Source organism: Trypanosoma brucei, chromosome 8, assembly GCF_000002445.2.
Source record: "Trypanosoma brucei brucei TREU927 chromosome 8, complete sequence".
In the NCBI taxonomy this organism is placed as follows: domain Eukaryota; phylum Euglenozoa; class Kinetoplastea; order Trypanosomatida; family Trypanosomatidae; genus Trypanosoma; species Trypanosoma brucei.
This window is the reverse complement of record NC_007281.1, coordinates 1,780,554-1,802,029: the sequence shown is the minus strand read 5'-3', so window position 1 is coordinate 1,802,029 and position 21,476 is coordinate 1,780,554. Positions and strand designations below refer to the sequence as shown.

The window sequence follows — 21,476 nt, the reverse complement described above, 5'->3', positions numbered from 1 at the left end:
AGGAAAAGGAGGGGCTGAATTCTCTCAACTACGGACAAAAATTTCCAAACACACAGCGATACGTGCACAAACAAGGCACTGCTCTGCTTTTCCATGTGTTCTTTCTCTATTTATTTTGCCATCCTCCGCCTCCATTCTCATTCCACCTTAGTCGTGAGTGAAAAACCATGAATCAGGGGAATTTCTCCCTTCAGCACTTCATTTACCAGACGATGTTGCTGCACCAACGACCGGTCACGGAATGCTGCAGATGTTACCGTGATGTTGAAGAAACTCCCGCAACCACCGCTCACGTCCACTACTTTTACGCCATGCACGGGTTTGAGTTTCTCGCTGTTTCTTAGTTTCGCCTCAATATCAGCTGCAGTAATGGCCATGCGCAGCCGAGTCATGCGAAACATTGCCGGAAGTGGTTGGGCCTATCCTTCTTCCTTTTGCTTCTCTGCCACGCACATGGACAAAATATACGCCATAGCGAAATGATTTATGTGTTGTAGCGTGAAGGCAGGTGGAAAAAAAAAAGAAAGAAGATTTCACAGTGATTGAGCAACAACTGCTGCGTGCCGTAAGAAATGGCGGTATCCCATAACATGCATTGGATATGAAGGAAACTCATTTCCCCCTTTCCCTTTATTTTTTGTTTAAAATAATTTGTCAGCTTTCATGAAAATGAAAAAACGACATTATTTAAGAAATAAAAACGAAAGAAAAAAAAAGCAAACGCAGCACACTACGCAACCAATCTTGGTTTACAGTCTTCCAAAGTTCGCCGCTTCCCCACCCTTCGGGTTATTGATTTCCAATTTGGCACTGCTGGTAGGGCCTCTGGTTTTCCTTTGATTCGCTTAGTCCATTTGCTGCATGGCCTTCTCAGCGGCGGTAACTTTACCCTTCGATTTGTCGGCCTTTGTGCTGCGGTCCTTGCGCTCGAGGATTGCCTTCCGCCTGGTGTTGAGCTTCAGTTTCGTGATCTCCACGTTGGAGGTGTGTACACCGACGGGAACAGTGGTGCCATTCGCCTTCTCGCAACTCACCTTGTCAATGTGAATAACCCACTTGAGGCGGTAGCATGCGGTGACTCTGCCCTCACGGCCCTTGAATTTCCCACGCTTAACACGCACCTCGTCGTCTTTACGCACAGGCATCGAGCGCACGTTGTACTTGGCGCGTAGCTCCTTAGAGAGTGGGGCACTCATGAGGATGCGGCGGACATGACTGGGCGCTTGGAAGTGTGCGCGACGGGCCTTTCGGCGGTTCCTACACTTAATGCCGACCATATATGGTTGATTGTGCGGCGCTAAAGGAAGATGATAATACCGATTGCCAGATGCATAAAGTTAAGAGGCGAAAGGGAAAGACAAAAAAGAAAAAAGAAAGAGGGAAGGGAGGAAGGGAGAAAATACGACAAGAGGTTGCAGCCAATTACAACATGCAAAGTTAACTACTGCGATGGCTGCAGCAGCATTCCGTGGTGGAACAGATTGATGTAAGAGGCAACCGCAAACCTGGACGTGCCTCCTTCTGGCTTACACAAACCTCATGTATTCATTTGAACACATGGAAGTCGGTTTCCTCCGTTTTCCTGGAGAATCAAAAAAGGAAAAAAAAAACGCATCGCTAATCCTTTCCGTCCCTACTGCTCCCCAAAGGAGTGTGTGCAGGGGCTGAAGGAAAGGAGAGTAGAAATGAAAAATATAATTAAACAGAAAAAATAGACAGTTTAATAGGCGCTAAACTCGTGACGCTCAGTTAACTCCTCAGCGCTAGCATAATAGTCAAAAGCGAAAGCAACAAAGGTGTACTTCGATAATAAATCAACAAAATCAAAAGAAGAAAAAAAATACATAAACTGAATCGTTTTGTGTGCCTAACGAACGAAATGTATTGCACACAACCTCGCTCCTCTCCCTTTCCCCGCCCATGTCTACATTGTTTACCCCTTTCTTAATTGAGTTCGTTCACTTCCTCAGTTTCTTCCAGTTACACCCTTTAATGATGCTTCCATCGTAATTATATTGGTTGTAACAGCAAGCACATGAATCATAATCTTTCCCCTTCTCCTGTTTTCTTGGTTTTGCGTCTTGCCGCCCATATTCCACAGATATGTTCCCTCCAATGGGTGGCAACCGGGTGCGCATACACAGAGCCTTCCAGCCCTGGAATGATGGTGGTGGTGAAGATAATTGTCGATAAAACATGGCAAAAGCAAACCATTAAGCAAGGAAAACGTGTAGACGTTAGGATTTTTAAAAAATAAATAAAACAACTTATACGTACGTATGACGACATAAAACAAGATTGAACTTCGATGGGCGTGCGTGCATGGCACGTTCACAAGGCAAACACTCCACCTCACAAATGGGACCGCTTCGCTGGCGCTGTACCCCCTACGTACTTCTTGGCGAGCTTTCGGCCAACCTCAACGGCATGATTAACGGTGATGTTGAAGTACTCGTACAGTTGATCGGCTGGCGCAGAGGCACCGAAGCCCTCCATACCAATGTGGTAGTGCGAATATCTTTCCCAACCCGTGCTAACAAACGGCTCAATGGAGATAACAGGCACGCCTTCAGGGAATACTTTTTGCTGATATCCAACTGGCTGCAGCTCAAATAACTCCTGGCAAGGCATCGACACAACGGTGGTGCGCACTTCCGAACTGAGGGCCTTCGCGGCATCAACTGCAATTGAAACCTCCGAACCGCTTGAAACAATGATGAGCTGCGGCTTCTCTGCCGGGATCAGGATGTAAGCTCCCTTCGCCACACCCTCCAGCTTAGAGGTCGGCTGCGGCACGGTATTTTGCCTGCTCAAGCAGAGAATGGACGGGCCCCTTGTGTTCTCCAGAGCCAGGGCCCACGCTGCACTTGTCTCCGTCTGGTCACTTGGGCGGAATACCAATAAGTTGGGTGTGGCACGCAACAGTGCCAACAGTTCCACCGGTTGATGAGTCGGGCCGTCCTCCCCGACACCAATACTATCATGAGTAGCCACGTACACAACATGATGGTGAGCCAGTGAGGCAAGGCGCACAGCACCCAGGGCATAGCCAATGAAATTCAGAAAGGTGCCGCCATATGGAACAAAGCCTCCGTGAGCGTGCATGCCGTTCATGACAGCGCACATCGCATGCTCACGTACACCGTACCGGATGTAGCGCCCATGCGGAGTGTCCTTTTGGAAGTCAACCATCTGGGCTGAACCCGGGCGTGTGAGGTTGCTGGGAGATAGGTCTGCGGAACCACCTACCAAAGCTGGGGTCAGAGTTAAAAGGGCTCCAAGGGCATTCTCACTAGCCTTCCGCGTGGCAATGGACTTGTCATTGAGTGGCAATTTCGACTTCCAGTCGGGGGGCAGTTTGAAATCAAGTTGGTTCTGCAGAGCATCCGCCTCCTGTGGAAATTCCTCGGTGTATTTCCTCATTCGCACACGCCACTCTTCATGACGGGAGGCACCCCTCTCAGCGTTCTTACCGAATATCCCGTAAACCTCCGGTTGCACATGGAATTTCTTGGTGGGATCAAGACCAAACTGTTCTTTCACACGTGCCACTTCGTCATCACCAAGAGGTGCACCATGTGCCTTCTCAGACCCCGCCAACCGGCAACCGTACCCGATGGTTGTGTTAACTATCACCAACTTAGGGCGTCCTTTGATTTGCTTGCATTCAGCAAATGCCGCGCGCAGTGCAGTGAAGTCTGAATCCCCATTACTCACCGGAATAACGTGGAAGCCGAGTGCCTCGTACTTTTTGGCTGCATCTTCGGTGAAGGCAATATCAGTGCTTCCATCGATGCTGATACGGTTCGAGTCATACACAACGACCAGTTTTTCAAGACCGAGGTGACCCGCAAGAGAAAGAGCCTCTTGCCCGATGCCCTCCATGAGGCAACCGTCACCACAGAACACATACGTCCAGTGATCTATGATGTTGTAGCCTGGACGGTTGTACGTTGCCGCCAGTTGGGCCTCTGCAATGGCAAGTCCAACGCCTTGAGCAATGCCCTGTCCAAGTGGACCGGTGGTAACCTCAACTCCAGGCGTCACACCGCGTTCGGGATGACCAGGCGTGCGAGAGTTCAACTGACGGAACTTTTTGAGATCATCCATGGAAAGATCATAACCGCTCAAGTGCAGCATGACATACTGAAGCATGGACGCATGCCCGTTAGAAAGGACAAAGCGGTCACGGTCGATCCACTCCGGGTCTTTGCTGTCAAACTTCATTACTTCAGACCACAGAACATATGCGATAGGTGCCATTCCCATAGGCGCACCCGGGTGCCCACTTTTTGCCTGCTGGACGCCGTCAGCGGCGAGACAGCGAATGCTGTTGGTGGCCAGGTTATCATTAAACGACATAAATAATCGTCTTTGGTCAATGCTCTGTGTTCAGTACGTGATATTCCTTTTAAGTACAAGGTTTTTTTTCCGGGTGTGTTGGTGTATATGCTCGTGTCTGTCCTTATTTTTGCAATTTTCACAACGCCACACACGCGTTCACGATCAACAGAATGAAAAAGGAAAAAGGGGGAAAACAGCCAGCTGATTTTTTTGCACTCCTTTCGTTCATAGATGCCCTCGGAACGTTGAAAAGACTTTGCTCCCCCTGTGGGAGGGCGAAGGAACGGTGAGGTCACAAAAGTTGTTTGAAAGTATGAGAGAAAAAGAAATGGCGCATCAGATTGTTTCAGTGGAGAGAAAAAAAAAGAACAACAAACAAAATGACTGCCCAAACAAGATACCATGGTTTCATAACGCCTCCTAACGCTTCTTCTTGTCGAGCTTCTTCAGGTAGAACTGCAACTCAGCGCCCTCCAGAAGCGCACCGTCCGCACGGCCAGTTTGACCTGGGCGGCTCGTGATGCGGGCGAGAAGACGACCCTCACGCAACTGATCAGCCAATGCCTTCTCAATCTTGTGGTGCTTCCTCCGGTATTCCCACTTGCGCTTCAGCTTGCTGGACGCCTTCTTCACGTCATACTTTTCAACAGCGGCGTGAGCACTCTTCTTGGACTTCTTTTCTGTCGATTTCTGCGTAGCTTTCTTCGACTTGGAAGCGCCAAGGTCGATACCGTAGTGTTTGGCATACCAAAGCCTGAAGGGCGCTGCATCCACAACCACAATGCAGTTCTTAACGAGCGTCTTCGTACGCACAAGCTCATTAGATGTAGCGTTGTATACAACGTCAAGAATACGAGCACGCTGGGCAGAAGCTTCAGTTCCCCACGCGAAGTTTCCGGTGTCGAGACGCAAGCCGCGAAGCTTAAAGTTACCACCGCGGGCACGCACGGGACTGACGCGGCGAGGACCGAGCTTCGTGTTAGCGGGAAGACGGCCAAGCTCAGCCTTCATGCGCTTCCGGTGGATCTTGGTCTTTCCACCGGTGATCTTCCGCTTGTGCAGACGGCTACGAACGATTCCCATGGTTTCTTTTGTCAATTATTTGTTTTAAAGGTTTTAATTACCAAGTAGTGGGTGCAGTGACGAAGGAAAAAAATGTAGAAAAGAAAGGGGACAATGCGTATGTAACCCGGCAAGAATGCCACTATAACATGTTAGTATCTTCCGATGATAAGCCGCCTTTAGAGGCCGGCCCATCCACACAAAGCACCGAAATTATCTTATCATATGTCTGTTACGTTTAAAACAGTCATTAGTGATAAAGATAAAAAGTACCGACGTAAATGATTTACGAAAAGAGAAAAAAACAAAAATACGAGCGGGTGAGCGCCCAAACAAGATACCATGGTTTCATAACGCCTCCTAACGCTTCTTCTTGTCGAGCTTCTTCAGGTAGAACTGCAACTCAGCGCCCTCCAGAAGCGCACCGTCCGCACGGCCAGTTTGACCTGGGCGGCTCGTGATGCGGGCGAGAAGACGACCCTCACGCAACTGATCAGCCAATGCCTTCTCAATCTTGTGGTGCTTCCTCCGGTATTCCCACTTGCGCTTCAGCTTGCTGGACGCCTTCTTCACGTCATACTTTTCAACAGCGGCGTGAGCACTCTTCTTGGACTTCTTTTCTGTCGATTTCTGCGTAGCTTTCTTCGACTTGGAAGCGCCAAGGTCGATACCGTAGTGTTTGGCATACCAAAGCCTGAAGGGCGCTGCATCCACAACCACAATGCAGTTCTTAACGAGCGTCTTCGTACGCACAAGCTCATTAGATGTAGCGTTGTATACAACGTCAAGAATACGAGCACGCTGGGCAGAAGCTTCAGTTCCCCACGCGAAGTTGCCGGTGTCGAGACGCAAGCCGCGGAGCTTAAAGTTACCACCGCGGGCACGCACGGGACTGACGCGGCGAGGACCGAGCTTCGTGTTAGCGGGAAGACGGCCAAGCTCAGCCTTCATGCGCTTCCGGTGGATCTTGGTCTTTCCACCGGTGATCTTCCGCTTGTGCAGACGGCTACGAACGATTCCCATGGTTTCGGTCTCTCCTACTCTTGTTGCAATTGTGTTAGTCACGAAAAAAAAAAGAATGGAGATTATTATAAATAAAGAAATCGAAACAAGTTATAAGTCAAGAAGAGCAGAGTTTGCATAAAGCAGTAACATATCAAGTATAGGAATAGCAGCCATCGCAACTATTAGCCGCCTTCAAGTAACACAACAACCTTGTCAATAATATTTGCTCTTAGATAAGGGGGGGAACACCATTTCCAAGTTAATTTTTTTTGCTAATTTGATGTTACGTGCTTCGAGCGTTCCATGGTGGTTGACAGATCAAGCTACACCTCGAGTAGCAATGGTGGTGGTGATAGTTGTTCCTGTTTAGACTTATGACAGTAGGGCAAAAAGGAAAGGGAGAAAAAGGGAAGTGGGCACCAAGTTAAAGCAGAAGAAGTGGAGGCGACAACAGCAACAACAACGTCGATAACAGCAGTAGTAGTAACGACAGAGGAAGAAACCGAAATAATCAGCAAACAGTCGCATAGCTTTCCACCTGAACACCACCCACTCGAAGACTAACACGTGTTTTCATCGCTTTAAAGTCATACTTTTATTTTAGCTTCCCCTTCTTTCCCTTCCGTCCGGCACATAACATCACCAATCGATCTTCCCCCAGTGGCGATGTGATGCGTGTACATGTGTGTGCGCTCTTTTTTTTTTCTTTTTTCTTTTTTGCGCCGACATGCCGTCAAGAATGTGACCACCTGAAAGCGAAAGGGATAGAAGTGAATCGGGCGAGTCACATCCCGTATTCCTTTCACCTACTCGATGACACGAAACCTCCCATATCATCCCCAAAACGCGCACAAGAGGGATTAGGGAAGTGCAGCGATGGGAACACAAAAAAGAGGCACACGTACAAAACAGAGTTAAAGCACATATATATATATATATATATGAGTAAAAGGGTAAGTCTTTGCGCCCACGTGTGACAATCCTCCCGGCTGCGCCCGAAGAGGAAAAGGAAAAAATTTAGGGATTTTTGCGCATAAAGAGAGGGGAAAGTAAACCGAACCAAAAGATGAGGGGGAGACGGGAGGGAGAGAAGCGCGCGGCAAACGCTCCAAAAAGAAGAAAGACGAAATTAAAAATAACCAAAGGGGCACAGAATAAAAGAAAAAAGAAAGAGAGAGAGAGAGCTCCGCATGCAGAACCGAAAGATGTGCAACACAACATTACATTACCAACGTATGTGTGTGGGGGCTTGTGGGGGTTTGCGGCGTTGCAAGTTTCAACGCGGACAAGATACGAACATGAAACAAAATGACGATGAGGAGAGATCAAAAAAAAACAAAAAAAAGAATGACAACACTAAGACCCCTGGATCAGGGTCCACTAATTCACTAGGATTTTCTCCTTTGTCATCTTACCACTATTTTCTCCTGCAGTTAATTCGTCACGTGCCTCACATGTACGAAACATTTTCACCCCGCTATTCCCCGCCCTCAGGAAAGAAAAAAAAATGAGAAGAATGCAACATAAGAGGATCGAACTGAAAACGTCAGACTCAAAGTCCGAAGGGAGGGGGAAGGCAAATCAGGTGGGCGAGTAGGTTAGGAAACAATGGGGAAGAGAGGGAGACGCAAAGAGTATGCCACATTCTTATATTGTTAATTCCCTTTTCTTTTTCTTCACCTTTTCAAGGTAAATGATACGGAAACAAAAAAGAAGTACAAGACTAGGGTATAATAACATGTGTATCTTCACATCACAACAGAAACGCAAAACGTGGGAGCCGTGTTTGGCTCTCCTTCTCCTCTTCTTTCAATGAATGGGAATCCACCACTTTCCCTTTTCCCTTTTTCCTCTTCCCGCGCCCACCAGCACCCGTACACCTTTTGGCGCACACATTAGAAACAAAACAAAAACAAAAACAAAAACTCCTTTCACCTGACTTGCCCTTCTTTCCATAAGAACAAACTCATGATAGTGGCTGTACCACCCCCCCTCCCATAAATAAATAAATAAATGTATATATATATATATATACATACGTATACACAAATTTCCCTCATTTCACATTCTACACAATTTTTCCTTTTTTTTCTTTTCGTTTTGCAGTTCCCTTCACCTCACCAACCATTCCTTTCTCCTGTTTGCTTGTTTATCCCTCTCTTTTCCCCCATAATTGCGTAAATTTACATTCCGCCTCCTTTTCTTTTCTTTTCTTTTCTTCTTCTCCCTCCCCCCTTTTTTTACAATTGAAAGAAAGAAAATGTATAAAGAGATAGATCTGGAATATGTAAGGAAATAAAATATGCGCAATCCAATAGTATATATACTTCGTCGACATTCTACCATGACATAAAAACGATTCCACCAACTCTGCTAATGCCGTCGGCATACGCACATCTACGCACAGTCGGACATGTGACTTATTAACGTGGGCCGAGCGCTGAAACAACATTGTGTGCGCCCTCCCTTCCTTTGCCTTTTTTGTTTTTCTCCCTCCTCCCCTTCTTCTTTTTTTTTTTTTTACAAAAAAACAAAACAAAAAACAAGAAAGGCGCAATCCAGCGATGTGGCTTCCGATCCTGCTCGCAGCATTTTCCCACTCCCCCTCCTCACCTTCCCATGCACCCATTCACTCTACTGCGCACACACAAAAAGCTAAAAGTAATGTGCACGGGGCATGTAACTGCTGTGAAGAAGGAATGGTTGAAGGGAGATGGTAATAACAAGGGAGGAAAAGAGGACCATGAAAGCAAACAGCCGTTATTTTCAAATGCTGGCGTACTCTCCCTCACGCTTTTCACCTCTCTCATATGCCATCCACACATACCTGTGCTTGGATCGTATGCGCCTGTGTATTACTTATACCTTTCATACAACTCATTCATGCTGAGAGTTGCTGTCAGATGAGAGTGCTTCAGTATGAAGGCCATACGTCGACTGCGGTTTCTTATAATTGGGATCTGTTTTCGTTGTCAGTTCCTTCCACCTTATAACGAACCGCCGAAGCCCTTGCGTCAAGGGTTTGAGGCCCGTGGAATCGTCATCATCGCACAGGGTGCCGTCGAGAATCCAATCTCTGCACATTTGTTTCAGTGACTTAGGCCCCAAATCAAGCTCTGCTGTGTCAGACATGAAGTCTCCACGGAACCGCCCACCGAACACTATCATCGTATTCTTGCAAACCACTGCCACGTGGCACTCCCGTCGTGAGGGGCAATTCTCCTCCATATCACGTGACAATTCCACCATGTTAGCGTCTACCAAATAAGTAAAGAGATCATTGAGCTTCTTGCGGCCATTCCACCCGCCGAAGACCACTACCCTGCCGTGATGCACTACAACGCTGTTACGTGCCCGCCCCAAAAATGCTCCACCGTTGGGCACTTCAATCTTTCGCCACATAAACGTGTCATAATTGTACGAGTACATATCCTCACAGCACTCGCCATCGGCATTACGACCACCAAATACAATCATATTCCGTCCACACGTAAAAGCAGCGTGGGCGGAGCGGGCAGTTGGTCTCGTGCCGAGCTGTGGGCACTCGAACCATTGCTCCGTGGAGAAATTGAAGCAAAAAAGGTCACTGAGGCGCCTGTTGCTATTTCTACCGCCGCACTTACCGGCAAATATATACATGCAGTTTTCAAATGACGCAGCACTATGGCAATACCGTGTAGCGGGAGCCGATTGAGAGCTTATCAGCTTGCAAACACCGTTTTCTGTTATGGAGAACAACTTATTGAACCGGCCCCTACCATTGCAGCCACCAAAGATGTAAATGGAGCCACCATAAAAAACAGCTGAGTGAAACGCTCTGGCACTTTGCGTGTCCCCACTCATTTCGATATGCGTCCACCGCTTCGTGGTTACGTCAAACGAATAATAGTCGTTGAGGTAATTGGAAGTGCTTTCAAATTTGTCATTAACGCCTCCATACAGGAAAACTTTTGTTTCTTCAGCATTCGCACAGAGTGTATGCCCTATGCGCCCCGGCGGTTTATCGCCAGTGCAATACACAGTACGCCATCGTGAAGGACTGTTACATAGAGCCATTTCCCCTTCTTTGCCTCGTCCCAGATGCCGTTTTTTTCTCAAGACCTACTACTTTTTTTTAGTTTTGCCCTTCTTTTCCACTCTTCCGCGCTCAATTGTCTCCTTTATCGTTGCTGCTGCTGCTGCTGGTATTACCGTTCTCCTAGAAAATATTTTCTCCCTCTTTTTCTACTCGGACCTCTCTCAGAGAGATTGGATGAAACCGTTCACTCGCTCTTTCTAACTCTTTCGTTCCTCTGTTGCCAACCTCTGTGTGTCCGTGTGTTTGTTTCTGTATATTTTCTTCCTTCTGATAATCCACTCCTCCTTCTTTCTCAATGGTGAGAAAGGGACCAAAGTCAAGGAAAAATATGCTAAAATATATAGATGTATATATAAAACAAAAGTGTTCGATCTTGTGGTGTGATGAGCAGAGTAGAAGCGTATTGACTAATACCTCTTCCTCTCCGCTATGGTTCGAGCTCTCCCACACAAAAAGGGAGACACCACAACCAAGTTCCAAACACCAGAGCAAACACCAGCGAACAAGGTGAATACCTCCGAGTGGCAAACTGAGTAACAAAGTATACCGCTGGTGGTGGGAAAAACCTCCAACGACAGCAAATGAGAAGCCGAACAACCGAACAGAAACAAATTTTCCCCCCCCCTTTCTGCTTCTCTATATGGCGTGCTTACTTCTTCCCTACTCCCTTTTCTTTCCCTCTCTTTTTTCTTTTTTTTTTTGTGTGCTTGATGTTCCTAAACAAAAAAAATTAAAAGTGCCCTCCCTTCTGTGATGGAGGTCAACCCCTACTTCAGTGGTTTTCTACCAGTTCAGTTATTGCTGCGCAGCAAAAAAAACGATGGGGAAAAGGCATGCATATATATATATGTGTGTGTGTGTATGAATAGGTAAGGGAACAATGAACTAATGAAACAACAGAGAGTGTATAATGCAAGTACCTCCATTAAGACCTAACACGGCCCACCGTCTGAAGAGCACACGTACACGCAACAAATATATATATATATATATATATAGGAAGAGAGTCGAGGGAGAAGGGAAAAATGGTAAAATGTCAAAACAAAAGAAGTGGAAGGGCAGATTCGTTGTAAACCACAGCATCACTACCTGTCCACCACCCGCAGTCGTCTAACAACACAATCACTCACCATCATCCCGTGGACGGCGCCTGGCGGCCCGGCGGGGGCGCGGTGCGGTCCCATTTTCGTTTGTGAGAGGCGGTAATTCGCGCCGTTGGGCCCCTCGAACAAAAACGGGGATGTACTCCACATCCGAATCGTCTTCGTCATCGGTATTCACTCCGGCATGTGCGCCGTACTCGGACTTCACAACACCAGCCGTTGTGAGACTCGGCTCCTGCTTCACACAAACTTCTGCAGTAGCAACTACCGCCGTTGTTGTTTGCTCCGTCTTAACGACATCTCCCGGTGTTGTTGGCGTGGCTCCTGCCCTATTCACGGCACCCTCCGCTGCAAAAGTGCGGAAAACGTCCCACGCCTCTTGCAGTTGCTGCATTTCCTCCCGCGTGGCTGGAAAGTCGATTGTCTGTATCTCTTCGTCTGCATCATTGGGATTCATCGCCTGTGAGAGCTCCTTCCCGCCGCGCAACTGCACAACAAAAGAGTTAACCGTGCGGAAAAGTAGGGGAGGCAGAAGCCCTTCCCACGTGCGTATCATTGAATCACACCACAGCGCCCCACTGCCATACGTTGAAACGACACCCGCGAGGTGCCACGGAAGCTGCTGCACGACGAAGTCAAATAACCGCGGCGCCACAAGGGGAATGAATACGTGCGGGGCGTGCTTCATGAGGGAGTCTAAAACATACCACAAAGCCTTGTTCTCGTCTGATTCCAGCTCTTGTTGACGCACGAAAGCCCTTCGTAACGCTGACCAGGTGGCCGTGGCACACGGTAAGTTGCGAAGAGCTATTTGTGTTAGTGTCTCAACACGAGAGCGGGACGGTGTACAGGATTCTAACAGTACGGAAAATAGTTCCTCCGTGAAGTCAGACGAGGTAGTTGTGTCCATGCCTACTTTAGCACGCCCCCCCCTCCTCACTTGTGTATACGCGCAAACACAAACAAGAATGCAGCTCGCCGCTACTCCCCTCGTCCCACTCGACCCCGTGCCGTCCTAACTCCCCCACCTTTCCCCTTCACTACCGCTTCTAAAGTGCCACTGGTGCAGGGAAGCGCATACACATAAAAAGGAGGCAAAGACGCGCGAGAGCATAATAACATGAAACGAATGCAGCAGTGAATGAAAATAAGTAAAACAACGGACTGGGCGCATGGTTGCTCACCAGCCCATGAAAGGCAGGCATAAACACCTCCACACAACAATATGGGTTCATTTCTCTTGGTATAAGGTGTACAGTACAAAAGTGTGAAAAAGGAGGACTGGAGCAAGGCCGAAATAACGGCATCGCAGCTTCCACTCGCAACCAACTCAACACACCCCAGCGAAAATGCACCAACGCGGCGCTCATTGTTCGATTCCTTGGCGAACTGTCAGCGGCTGCTGCTTTCTAACAGGATCGGCGGTCGCGTCCCCTGCGCAAGCGGTTTGTACGCTGGATGGTGGTAGTACACAAGCCACAACCAGCGCAGCGCTGCCTCAGAATGCTGCTGAAAACCAACGGACCGCTTGCCAACTTCCACGTCGGGCCCCACGTCAAGAACATCAACAGGCGGACGTGTGATGACGGCAACGGCCGTAAGAAAAACTCCGGTAAGAAAGGCCAAAGTTACTCGGGCATTCGTTGCCTGTAGCAGACGTCGGTGCTTCCGCGCAAGTTTTTCCTTCTCGATCTCGGGCATATTCCAACGCAGCAATGTCATAACTCGTGTGAAGAAGGCACTCCCCCGCGGTGATGCGTTAAAGTACAGGCGTGGAGCCTTCCACAACATTAAGTACAAGCCACACATGTGCAAGCATGGGTTAACCACCACCTCCAAACCACGTCGACCCCTATTGTGCACCTGTTGTGGGAGTTGCGTGTCCACTTCGTACCTTGCGCGCTGCTCGATGGAAGAAAGCCCAGCCACAAGCGATCGTAACTCTTGAGCGGTCAGCGTACGCGGCGGTTTTTCAATGTTATCCACAAGCCCATCTGAGCGAAGTTCGTAACCGGCTATCGGACATGGTGGTAGAAGGTCCAGCGGTACCGGTTTCTCCCCACCGGACATGCGGTCCTCTCGCATTGTTTCAACGGTGTGTTTGGTTTGAAAAGTCCCGCCTACGGCAGTGTAAGGTACCGGCTCCTCACCCTTCTTGAAGAGACGCACAGTTGATTCGCGGAGGATGGAGTCTTTGCTGTCGGGAGCGTCCCTCACCGTGGCGTGCGAAGGGGAAAATATAGCCGCTATAGTTTTCTCAGTCTCTTCTCGTTCTGCCTTTTCGTCCCCAGATTTTCGGTCCCAACCGAACCACGACATCTCAGCCACTGTTGTTCACCACTTCGGTCCGACTTTTCCACTATGTTTGGCTCGAAATGTGATACCGTCCTTCAGGAGATGCGACAACCCTAAGCACACACCGGGAACAATCCCCTTTCATACACAAATAAGAGGTTGCAAAAGCAAAATCCGTTGTACAACATGGGAGACGGGAGGGGAAGGGTAAAGATAAGAGTAAAGGTTTAAAACTTGCATATGTGGAATAACCCCGTAAAGCTCAAAAAAAGAAAAAAAAGAACAAAGGTGCATACATATAAAAAGAAAAATTACAAAACAGTGTGCACCGCATTAGCCGAGCCAACTCCAATTATGTGAGGTGGTAATGTTCCTACAAAAATTAAAATAAAACCTTCGGGAAAACAAAAACAACAACAACAGTAATAATAATAATAAATGGGAGTAGGTAAAAGGAGGAAAAACAAAACAACGGTGAATGTCGAAAAGGAGGAAGAGGAAGACGACGACTATAGACGATATGCACCTTTGTGTACTGAATGTGGTATACCCGTCATTTTTTCGCTTAGACCAAGTTTGAGTACCCCTCGTGGGTAAAAACGTGCTATAGCACATGGCACTCGTGGCCTTCATCAGTCCCTCTTTAATTACTCATTTGATGTACTTAAACTACCTTCCTACCCCTATTCTTCGTATTGTTATGAGCTCAATTAAACCACCCTTCAGTAGTTTACACGTATTCCTTTCCTCTTTTTTCATTTTTTAAAAAAATATGTATATCCGTTCCCCTCTCCCCCTTAGCAAGCCTTCACCGTAGGAAAGATTCACAACAAAAGGTTGATGATACTTCGACAGAAACGTGTCACTGTGTTCTTTCGGCCCATTCAAGTCTCTTACACTCAGAACTGAAGTTCCAAGTCTTCTTTTTTCCCCCTTTAACTCACCAAAATGCTTGATAAGTTTGGTTGTAGTCTCATTCACTGCTCGCTCATGGACGATTATCATTTAATGGGCCCTTTATTTACCCATCTCCATCCTATGTATAGGGGTAAAAAAAATAAAAACACCGAAGCAGCAAGCTTCGTAGTCTCTTTCCATTTAATATCCCTCCGTCAGCAAAACAGCGGACCCACACGCTCACGCGTACTAACAATTAAATAACTGTATGCCTATATATCGCAGGAAAAATAAGCAGAAAAAGAGAGAGAGAGCAGCAACCCTAATCCCGTGTTGGTAATTTCACCCCTCCCCCTTCCTCCCTCTTCTCACGCATGCACCACCAATGTATGGTGCCACTTGCATTTGATTTCGCAAAGTCGCTCCAACACACTACTTCACGAACCGGTAATATTCGATACCAATATCCTGAAACGCTGCCTCATTTCGAGTACCGATGCGGTCCACGACAAACTCCTTCTGACGTTTATCTGCGGCAAAATCATCCTTGAGGGACCCCGTGTGGAGGCCCTTATATTGTTCCTCCGTCAAGTTTATAGAGTTCCCCAAGGCCTCACTGAGGTTAATTTTCGCCGCGGCCTCCTCCCACCCCTTCACTGGGGTTATTGGAATGGCCTCGCTGGCGTCTCCGGAGCCGTAACCAATCATTACCATGGGTTTGCCGGTGATGTCGATCTTCCTACTGTATGCGTCCTCGCAACCAGCAGCCAACCAGCATGGGAGGGAAGCTGTGTAGAGGTTTCCAAAGTTTGCCATGGTGGTACTACCAAGGCTCATCTTGGAGCCGAGAAAGTCGGCAAACACCTTCTCTGAACGGAGGACCTTGGCAACTTTATTCGTCATTGTAAATGCATCCTTGGGTTCCTTCCCCTCATCAATTACTTCGAAATAGTTAGGCACCTTGTCAAGTTCCGCTCGCACAGCGCTGGAATCAACCTTCGCCTTACCACAGAGCTCTTCAAAGAATGTTTTGTGAGTTTCGGCTGTTGACCTTGCAAGACCACGTGTGTAGAGAAATGACATAGCCTGAACAGGCATCATGTGATACGGGCGATGGAAAAACAAAGCAGACACGGAGTCATAGTAGTCCGCCGGCTCCTGGTTTAGTCTTGACAACATATTTTCGACAGCCGCAGTCACCTCATCAAGGTAGACTAATGTGCTGTACGGACCAGAAAATACGGGGAAATCGGGGATCTTACCATTTTCTGCGGTGCTGCCATATTCCTTAATAAAATGTCGTCTGTACGGTTTGCGGAAGTCGGGTCCGCGGTAGTCCGACGCGGAACCAGCAGCCTTCGTGTTCAGTTCCAAGAGCCGTGGAGTTTTTTGTACAAGCATCGCAACGGAACCAGCGCCCTGTGTCTGTTCCCCCGTCGACCCCAGTGCGTACTCGGCAATATCTGATGCAACAACAATGGCCAATTTGTCATCTCCTCCATCCACCTCCGCATACCGTGCGGCACCCTTCAGTGCGTACACACCGCCAAGACACGCATGTTTAAACTCCGGCACTTCACAATGACGGGAGAGTGCGGGCATCCCAAGTTCTTTAAGCGCCTTATCGACCATCCCTCGCACAATAACTGCACCAGCGGAGTTGTCGGAGCTGCTTTCCGTTCCGAACCCAAGGAAACCAACGCGAGAGGGATCCACTTCGTAGTTCAGAATCAGCCGCAATACCGCTGACGCGGCCATCGTGTAAGCGTTTTCGTTATTGGAAGGAACGCGGAATGAATCACCAACAACATTGGATACCTTTTTCCAATCATTCCCGGTCCAGTTGCACCATTCCTTTAGGGCGACGCGGCACGGTGGGGTGTACACACTCATGCCACTGATACCAGCGAGGGAACGCACAGTTCGGCGCATTTTAATGGCGTTTTGCTTACTTGTATTTTTTTTCTTATGTATTCCTCTTTCATTGGGGGAGGACAGGAAAGAAAAAAGAAAAGACACATGCTTATAGGCACACACTTTTTTTTTTAATTGGCGGAAACGCGCGCAACAGCTATTTCCAAGCCAGCAGGCGATTCGCCACACTCGGTTTCCTTTCATCACTTGGGTTTCTCACACGAACACAAATCCAGTGCACGGGACAACGTACGAACCAGTGGAGGATGTAACAAGGAAAAAGAATTAGTCAAAAAATTAAAAAAAACGCTGTAGAAAATACGGCAGAGTGAATGACAAGGGGGGGGGGAATGGTGAAGGCGCAGGGTCAACACAGAGAGAATTTTTAAATTTTCTTAATTTTTTTTTTTGCTATTCAGTGACCCAGACACAAGTACGTATGTATATATAATATTTATACACACCATACGTCCTGCTATCCTGTCCTCCGTGCTCCCTACTTACCGACTTCCCCTTGCCTACCTTCACGCACAGGAGAAGAGCCGAACGAGAATGCAAACAAACGAAAAGATGACACAAAAAAGGAGCGAAAAAAAAAGAATAAAATAAAACAACTTATACAACAAACAACAAAGCAGAATAGCCGTTTAACTGACGCAGTAGTACAGCTTTCACCAGGAATAACCGACACTTGCTTTTGCGGCAAGGACAGTACAGGGGAGTTAACATTCTTACGTCCATACCCGTGTGTACATGCAATTGGAGGCGCCCGTACTTTTGCGCGGTAAAAGGGAGAACCCTTCTTGTGGTACGTCCGCAACCGCTTATTTCTACTTCCTTTCCTCAATTGACTGAAACAATCATTTTCCTCACGCTTAATTCCATGCTCACTCGAGTTTTTATCCTTCCCATACACACATACACACACGTTGACATCCAAACACCCCATCCGGCTTTTGCGAGCTTCGCCTTCAACCTAAAATGTCGGCGGCAGCGGCCCAACCACCTGATATGTTTTGCTTCCTCCTTTTTAACAATGCTTTCTCTTCCTTCCTTTTCTTTTTTTCTCGTCACTGCGAAGTATCCCAACGAAAGAAACCACCCAAGCCTGAAGCAGACTTCGCCACCTTATCCTTCCGGCGCCTTAACACCCGGCGCACCACATGTTTGCTCCAAGGCGTGGTATCGGAAGACGGTGGTAACTGAGCAAATGGAGGAGCTCCATCAGCCCCGTTAACAAGTGCAGTGGAAGAGTAGGGAAAGCAATGGAGAACAATTTGCTGAAGCCAACGCAGCAGCTCCACGGCCCTTTCGGTAACGCCTCTAGCTGGCTCACCACGTGGAGGGTACGGAAAAGATTCCTTCATGAACATGTCAACGATCCGGAGGTCCTGCAAAATGCATTTCCAGTCTTCTGGACAAAAGAACCGACAATCTGACTCTTCAAAATACACATAGTAGAGCGCAGAAACGAAGTGCAACATGGTCATCGACCACACCTCAGCATCCACAAAAGGGTCGTTAATAACAGCAGAAACAGAAACGATGACAGATTCCAATCGCTTAAGCACAGAAACCATCGTCACTTCGGGAAACTCAAGCTGAATGTGTCGCCGGTCCGGGACAGCCGCCTTATCGGACTTCAGAACTTTGTACAATCGCATGTCTGTCTTCATGAACTTGTCGAAGAGCAGCCCAGCAAGCTCAACACGAACGATAGTCGCTGCTACAACATCGCGAAACATGTTGATGCTTTCGCTCAGCGGGTTCGTAAGGGTGCCGAGCAGGTCTTCAAATCCGGCGGCCGGTGCACCAGTTACTTGGCGCACCAACTGGTAGTCTCTTTGGGATTGTATTGCAATTTTCCTTAGTCTCTCATCGATTACAGATAAGCATTTCAGTCGCGCTACAGCGTCCTCTGTTGATAGGGACAAAGAAAACACCTTTTCTTGAAGTTCCAATTGCGCCTTGTACTCCTCAAAGTAACCTCCAGCCTTCGTCGCTAGGGAACCGCTGCGCGAGCTAAGACGGGTGTAAGGGGCCTTCATATCAGCAAATATGTCACTAAGTGTGTCTACGACAAGCGACAACCGTTGACGCACCACATTAGCCGCCGCTGGAACAAGTGGAGGAGGGGATATGAACGACTCTAGTTCTTCCATAAGCTCCTCGATGCGGTTCAACATAAGTCTCTGCACTGGAACCCCGGCTTTTGCAACTGCCTTCGCAGCTTGGAGCCTCGCCAGAACTCTTCCCTTAGCAGCGCAGTTGTGCCTCTCCATGACGGGAACTACCCAGGAAAGGTTTCCCGCACAGGCAAGGATCGTGTGGCTCACGTCCTCGTCGTTCTCCATGCCAGGCGAAGAGTACGTAAGTAAAAGGGACAACATCGTGCGGAGTCCTTCCGAGAAGTCAGACGGCAATCGCTCGCAACTCAACGTATCAGCCCAATGCGTAGCTAAGAGATGAGAAGCCACAGTTGTCACACCAGGTAACATGAGGGCGGGCGCATGCTGAACACTGCGGGAAAGGAGGTCGCAATACTCACGTGTGCTCCTGCCCAGATGGCGAACACTCGCAAGGAGATCCCGTGGCGCATTACGAGGATTGATTTCAAGTTTTAAGTTGCAAAAGCTTCGTAGCACCCCGCACGTGATGAACACCAAAAGTAAGCTTAGAAGGAAGTCTTTTACGGGCCTCATCGGCGGCAATAAGTCACGTCCATTCACCTGAACGTACACTGAAAGGAATTCTGTCGGAAGTGACAAGCACGACTCCAGAAACAAATCGAACACGCAGAGGAAGGCATAATCAGAGCGTACGACTCCCAGCAGTGAAATGGGTGCAGTTGACATTTCAAACGTTTCCTGCAACAAGTACAACATATATTTTACCTCTGGTGTTAGTGGTTCTCTACTGAGAGAACCCGTGCTTTTCGACAATTCATGTAATGCGGATGCCACACCCATCAGGAAGGCAGTTCGCCTCTCGACGTCATCATCATCATCAATTGAAAGGAGCCGCGCATGGACGCGGCAGAAGGGCTCGATACTTTTCGGTATTTCCAATCTGTTTCGGACCGCGGTGATGACATCGCGGACCTCTTCTTCAAAAAGAACAGTATCCGCGCTGCTGTTACTTCCATACAGAGGCGAAAGTGCACCAGCATAGATAAATGCGCGAAGGCAAAGTGGATACCTTCGCTGCTGCGGGTCCTCCGGATACTGGGAACACATACACAGTATTTTATTCATTCGCTGGGTAAAGTCACCGTCAGAGCTAGTTTCCACAAGCCGCTCAATAGTTTGGAGGTTGATGGGCATATTCAATGTGTCTTGTCCCTCTTTTATTGCGGGGGAAATGTTACTGAGAACGCGCACATGTTGCTCGTTGCTGATACCCATGGCTTTCCGATACCTACTCCCAACCTTGCTGTCAAACCAGGCACCACGTGCAGGAAGCAAAATACTTGCCGCGAGCACCACGTGCTCGTAAAACAGCAACTGCCGCTCATCTTCATCAAACTCAGGAAGCATGGCACTATTCAGTACTGGACAAAGTTCAATCACTGGCAGAACGGGGCGTTCCAATGGATTTTGCACGGAAACTTGTGTTTGTGATAGAAATGGAGTCACATACTCCGCCAATGAATACCCTTGCTTGCCCTCAAGTGGTAACGGCTCACGGCGGGCGGAAGTGCACTTCGACAGTTGAATAACGTGACCACCCTCACTTTTGCTGGGCTCCGTCACATAGGCGTGTAGTGAGTGCTTCCTTTCAGGGTTGGACATCGCAGCATCCAACCGTGAGGGTGTGGCAGGTGGTGTTTTCTCTGGGCTACACATCGTTTGACTGTCGCCGCGAAGATGGCTCATGAAGTAGTTGGACAGATCTTTCCAGCGAAAACGGGGCCTTTTACCTTTGCTTGGGCTATTAATCCCTGACCCCGTCGTTCCTAATCCACATTTTTTCTTTTTCTTCTCTGCACTATCTCCCAACAACGTAGGCGGGGCGCTCACCCGTACTTCAATGGGGTTAGAAGCAGTGGCAGCGGCATACACAGCGAGTGGGGACTGGGTATGCGTGAGATCAAGTTCTGCTGCAGAGCGGACACCCTCAGGCAAAACAATTGTCACATACGGTGGTGGGTTCTGTAGGACGTATAAGAGAAGTTCATTTCGCTCCAGTTGGAGCTTTTCCATTTGAATGGAATGTATGCACCACAATCAAGTTTTCACCCTCTTTTCTTTTTTTTCCTTTTGCCGATTTTGTTTGCCACTTCTACGTTTCTTTTTCCCTCTTTTCCTCTGCTAAGGGAAGATATGTGCGGGGACACCGAGCTGACAATACTTGCCGTGGGAAAACAATAAAAAAATACCACGCACCACAAAAGGAAAACGGAACACACTAAAAAAATAAAAATAAACAAATGAGGCACTAAACAAAGCGAAATAAAAGGCAAAAGGGGGGAAGATGTAAGTGGGTTGATCTGATTAACCGTACCGAAACAAATAGCTAAGGAAATTGCTTCACTTGTTATAATATAAAGTGATAAAATAAAGAAGGGGAAAAGAGATTGAGGAAGTGATGACAGGCAGAAAAGAGTGAAAGTAAAGAAGTAAATAGAGTTAGGTAATGAACAAAAGGAAAATTAGAATAAAAAAAAATTGCGGCGTTGCGCAGACATAAGGGAGTACAGAGGCGAATCCACAAGAAAAGCGCAAAACCAAACAACAACACGAGAAAAAACAAAAGAAAACGCAAAGGGAAGGGACAGG

At 47.9% G+C, this 21,476-nt stretch overlaps 10 protein-coding genes across 10 annotated transcripts, besides 14 other annotated features; all 10 read right to left on the bottom strand.

The window, feature by feature from the left end:
• Positions 1-21,476: part of a sequence feature (sequence corresponds to BAC RPCI93-11J15) that runs on past both edges of the window.
• Positions 138-401, bottom strand: Tb927.8.6190 (hypothetical protein, conserved; the record flags this gene model as incomplete). Its single annotated transcript, XM_842356.1, has 1 exon — positions 138-401. The coding sequence occupies one exon, from the start codon at positions 399-401 to the stop codon at positions 138-140; it is 264 nt and encodes an 87-aa protein (XP_847449.1).
• Tb927.8.6180 (60S ribosomal protein L26, putative) lies at positions 846-1,277 on the bottom strand (the record flags this gene model as incomplete). Its single annotated transcript, XM_842355.1, has 1 exon — positions 846-1,277. The coding sequence occupies one exon, from the start codon at positions 1,275-1,277 to the stop codon at positions 846-848; it is 432 nt and encodes a 143-aa protein (XP_847448.1).
• Positions 1,353-1,410: a sequence feature (CT-rich).
• Positions 2,243-2,263: a sequence feature (AT_rich).
• On the bottom strand, positions 2,353-4,362 carry Tb927.8.6170 (transketolase, putative; the record flags this gene model as incomplete). Its single annotated transcript, XM_842354.1, has 1 exon — positions 2,353-4,362. The coding sequence occupies one exon, from the start codon at positions 4,360-4,362 to the stop codon at positions 2,353-2,355; it is 2,010 nt and encodes a 669-aa protein (XP_847447.1).
• On the bottom strand, positions 4,765-5,427 carry Tb927.8.6160 (40S ribosomal protein S8, putative; the record flags this gene model as incomplete). The annotated part of the gene is made up of 1 exon (XM_842353.1): positions 4,765-5,427. The coding sequence occupies one exon, from the start codon at positions 5,425-5,427 to the stop codon at positions 4,765-4,767; it is 663 nt and encodes a 220-aa protein (XP_847446.1).
• Positions 5,767-6,429, bottom strand: Tb927.8.6150 (40S ribosomal protein S8, putative; the record flags this gene model as incomplete). Its single annotated transcript, XM_842352.1, has 1 exon — positions 5,767-6,429. The coding sequence occupies one exon, from the start codon at positions 6,427-6,429 to the stop codon at positions 5,767-5,769; it is 663 nt and encodes a 220-aa protein (XP_847445.1).
• Positions 7,335-7,354: a microsatellite.
• Positions 7,523-7,595: a sequence feature (CT-rich).
• Positions 8,315-8,337: a microsatellite.
• Positions 8,409-8,455: a microsatellite.
• Positions 8,609-8,631: a microsatellite.
• Positions 8,878-8,933: a sequence feature (GA-rich).
• Positions 9,289-10,467, bottom strand: Tb927.8.6140 (hypothetical protein, conserved; the record flags this gene model as incomplete). Its single annotated transcript, XM_842351.1, has 1 exon — positions 9,289-10,467. The coding sequence occupies one exon, from the start codon at positions 10,465-10,467 to the stop codon at positions 9,289-9,291; it is 1,179 nt and encodes a 392-aa protein (XP_847444.1).
• Positions 11,157-11,190: a sequence feature (A-rich).
• Positions 11,465-11,487: a microsatellite.
• Positions 11,612-12,502, bottom strand: Tb927.8.6130 (hypothetical protein, conserved; the record flags this gene model as incomplete). The annotated part of the gene is made up of 1 exon (XM_842350.1): positions 11,612-12,502. The coding sequence occupies one exon, from the start codon at positions 12,500-12,502 to the stop codon at positions 11,612-11,614; it is 891 nt and encodes a 296-aa protein (XP_847443.1).
• Positions 11,634-11,662: a sequence feature (GC_rich).
• Positions 12,985-13,911, bottom strand: Tb927.8.6120 (hypothetical protein, conserved; the record flags this gene model as incomplete). Its single annotated transcript, XM_842349.1, has 1 exon — positions 12,985-13,911. One exon carries the CDS (start codon positions 13,909-13,911, stop codon positions 12,985-12,987), a length of 927 nt encoding a protein of 308 aa, XP_847442.1.
• Positions 14,263-14,326: a sequence feature (T-rich).
• Tb927.8.6110 (hypothetical protein, conserved) lies at positions 15,217-16,716 on the bottom strand (the record flags this gene model as incomplete). Its single annotated transcript, XM_842348.1, has 1 exon — positions 15,217-16,716. The coding sequence occupies one exon, from the start codon at positions 16,714-16,716 to the stop codon at positions 15,217-15,219; it is 1,500 nt and encodes a 499-aa protein (XP_847441.1).
• Positions 17,079-17,108: a sequence feature (AT_rich).
• Tb927.8.6100 (hypothetical protein, conserved) lies at positions 17,769-20,900 on the bottom strand (the record flags this gene model as incomplete). Its single annotated transcript, XM_842347.1, has 1 exon — positions 17,769-20,900. The coding sequence occupies one exon, from the start codon at positions 20,898-20,900 to the stop codon at positions 17,769-17,771; it is 3,132 nt and encodes a 1,043-aa protein (XP_847440.1).